The sequence below is a fragment of the Mesoplodon mirus genome (assembly GCF_964341445.2).
Source record: "Mesoplodon mirus genome assembly, chromosome: 12".
NCBI classification, from domain to species: Eukaryota; Metazoa; Chordata; class Mammalia; order Artiodactyla; family Ziphiidae; genus Mesoplodon; species Mesoplodon mirus.
This window is the reverse complement of record NC_138988.1, coordinates 37,045,390-37,046,826: the sequence shown is the minus strand read 5'-3', so window position 1 is coordinate 37,046,826 and position 1,437 is coordinate 37,045,390. Positions and strand designations below refer to the sequence as shown.

The 1,437-nt window shown below is 52.3% G+C and overlaps 1 protein-coding gene across 1 annotated transcript; it reads right to left on the bottom strand.

The window, feature by feature from the left end:
• Positions 1-240: 240 nt before the first annotated feature.
• On the bottom strand, positions 241-697 carry IQCF6 (IQ motif containing F6; the record flags this gene model as incomplete). The annotated part of the gene is made up of 1 exon (XM_082639133.1): positions 241-697. Exon 1 carries the CDS (start codon positions 562-564, stop codon positions 241-243), a length of 324 nt encoding a protein of 107 aa, XP_082495259.1. The 5' UTR covers positions 565-697.
• Between the last annotated feature and the right edge of the window lie 740 nt (positions 698-1,437).

Here is a 1,437-nt window from a genome sequence, read left to right as displayed (position 1 = left end):
GGGCCCTGAGGTTTCTTCTGGGCGCAGGATTGGTCAGGTTTGCATTAGGAGCAAGGGCCTAGTGTGAGTTGTCCTGGCATGGGCATTAAGACGATGCCAGGAAATCTTTTCTTTGGGTGGAAGGCAGGAAGATAAGGGGCTGATCCCTCATCTATGGGTCTGATTTCCAGAGGGCATGACCATGGTCAGTAAATGTCTTTATTGGAAGAGAGATCCAGTCTCCTTGGCTCTGCCAGCACCCTAGGTCATGAGGATTTCGACGTCGAGCTCCAGCCGGCTGGCTCTGACCTCATAGCAGCCCTGGATCAGGCCTCGGGTTTGGCTGGCATGCCAGCGCCAGTGAGACTGGATGATGCAGGCCGCTTGGTGTGCCTGGAGGAACCGTCTGCGGGCTTGCCACATTCGAACCTGTGCCTGCACCTTCACCACTGCCCACTCCTGACAGGTGTAGAGTCTTAGTGCCAGGTGCCGTCTTTGCTCCAGCATCTTGGCCTGCATCGACCTCCACCAGCACTGGATGACCCCGGCCCTGAGTGCTGCATGCAGTAACGTCCAGCGTACCATGTTGCCACGCCACCATGACTGAATCTTTATGGCTGCCTTCTCTAACTGATCAGGGGAAGGAGGAACATGGAGATGCTCAGTGGGGTACCCTCCCACTCCTAGACCCACCTCTGGTGCTGGGAGGAAAGGGGGCCTGGCCCAGGTAGCCCTGGCCTCTCATTTCTGGTCCCCATCCATCTTATTTCCAAACCACTACTCACCTTTAGACACTGCTCATTATCCGCTGGGCAAATCCCTTCTATATGGGCCTCACTCACATTTTGTGTGCCCATGGCCCTGGACTTTAGGGTCCACTCATCTATCAGGCCACCCTAGTCTTTAGCCCCGCCCTCAACTGTTAGGCACCCCCATCACTAGACTCCGCCCACCTGCACACAATGCTCCCCTCATCAGATCCTGACCATCCACATTTCGCCCACATCTCTTTCTCCTCTTCTTTTGTTTGTATCTCCTTAGGGATTGACCAGTCACCTTATTTATTGATTCCCATCATTTGGGGGGGCCTGCCGTTATCTCTTGCTTTCAGTTTATTTCTCAGACTTAACTGGTGTCTTAAGTCTTGCTCTTTCTACACCTTCCAGTCACTTATGTCTGTTCCTGCTGGTGGCAGTGAAGAGAGATTCGTGCAGTTTTCCTTCAAGTAAGGGATTTTACTTAGGACTACTCATCACCAGTGTGGATTTATGGAAGCTTAAGTGTCAGAGCCTTTGGGAGGGATCCAAGCAGTGTGTTCATGGGCTAGTATGTTTTTTGTTAAGTTTGTGAAAGCAAGATATTTTAGCTGCAATTGGAGAGGGCCTCTGTCTCCACCTCTCTGACTCCCTCTGTCACCCTTTTCTTGTCGGGTGCCATGGAATGGCTGCACTTTCTTTT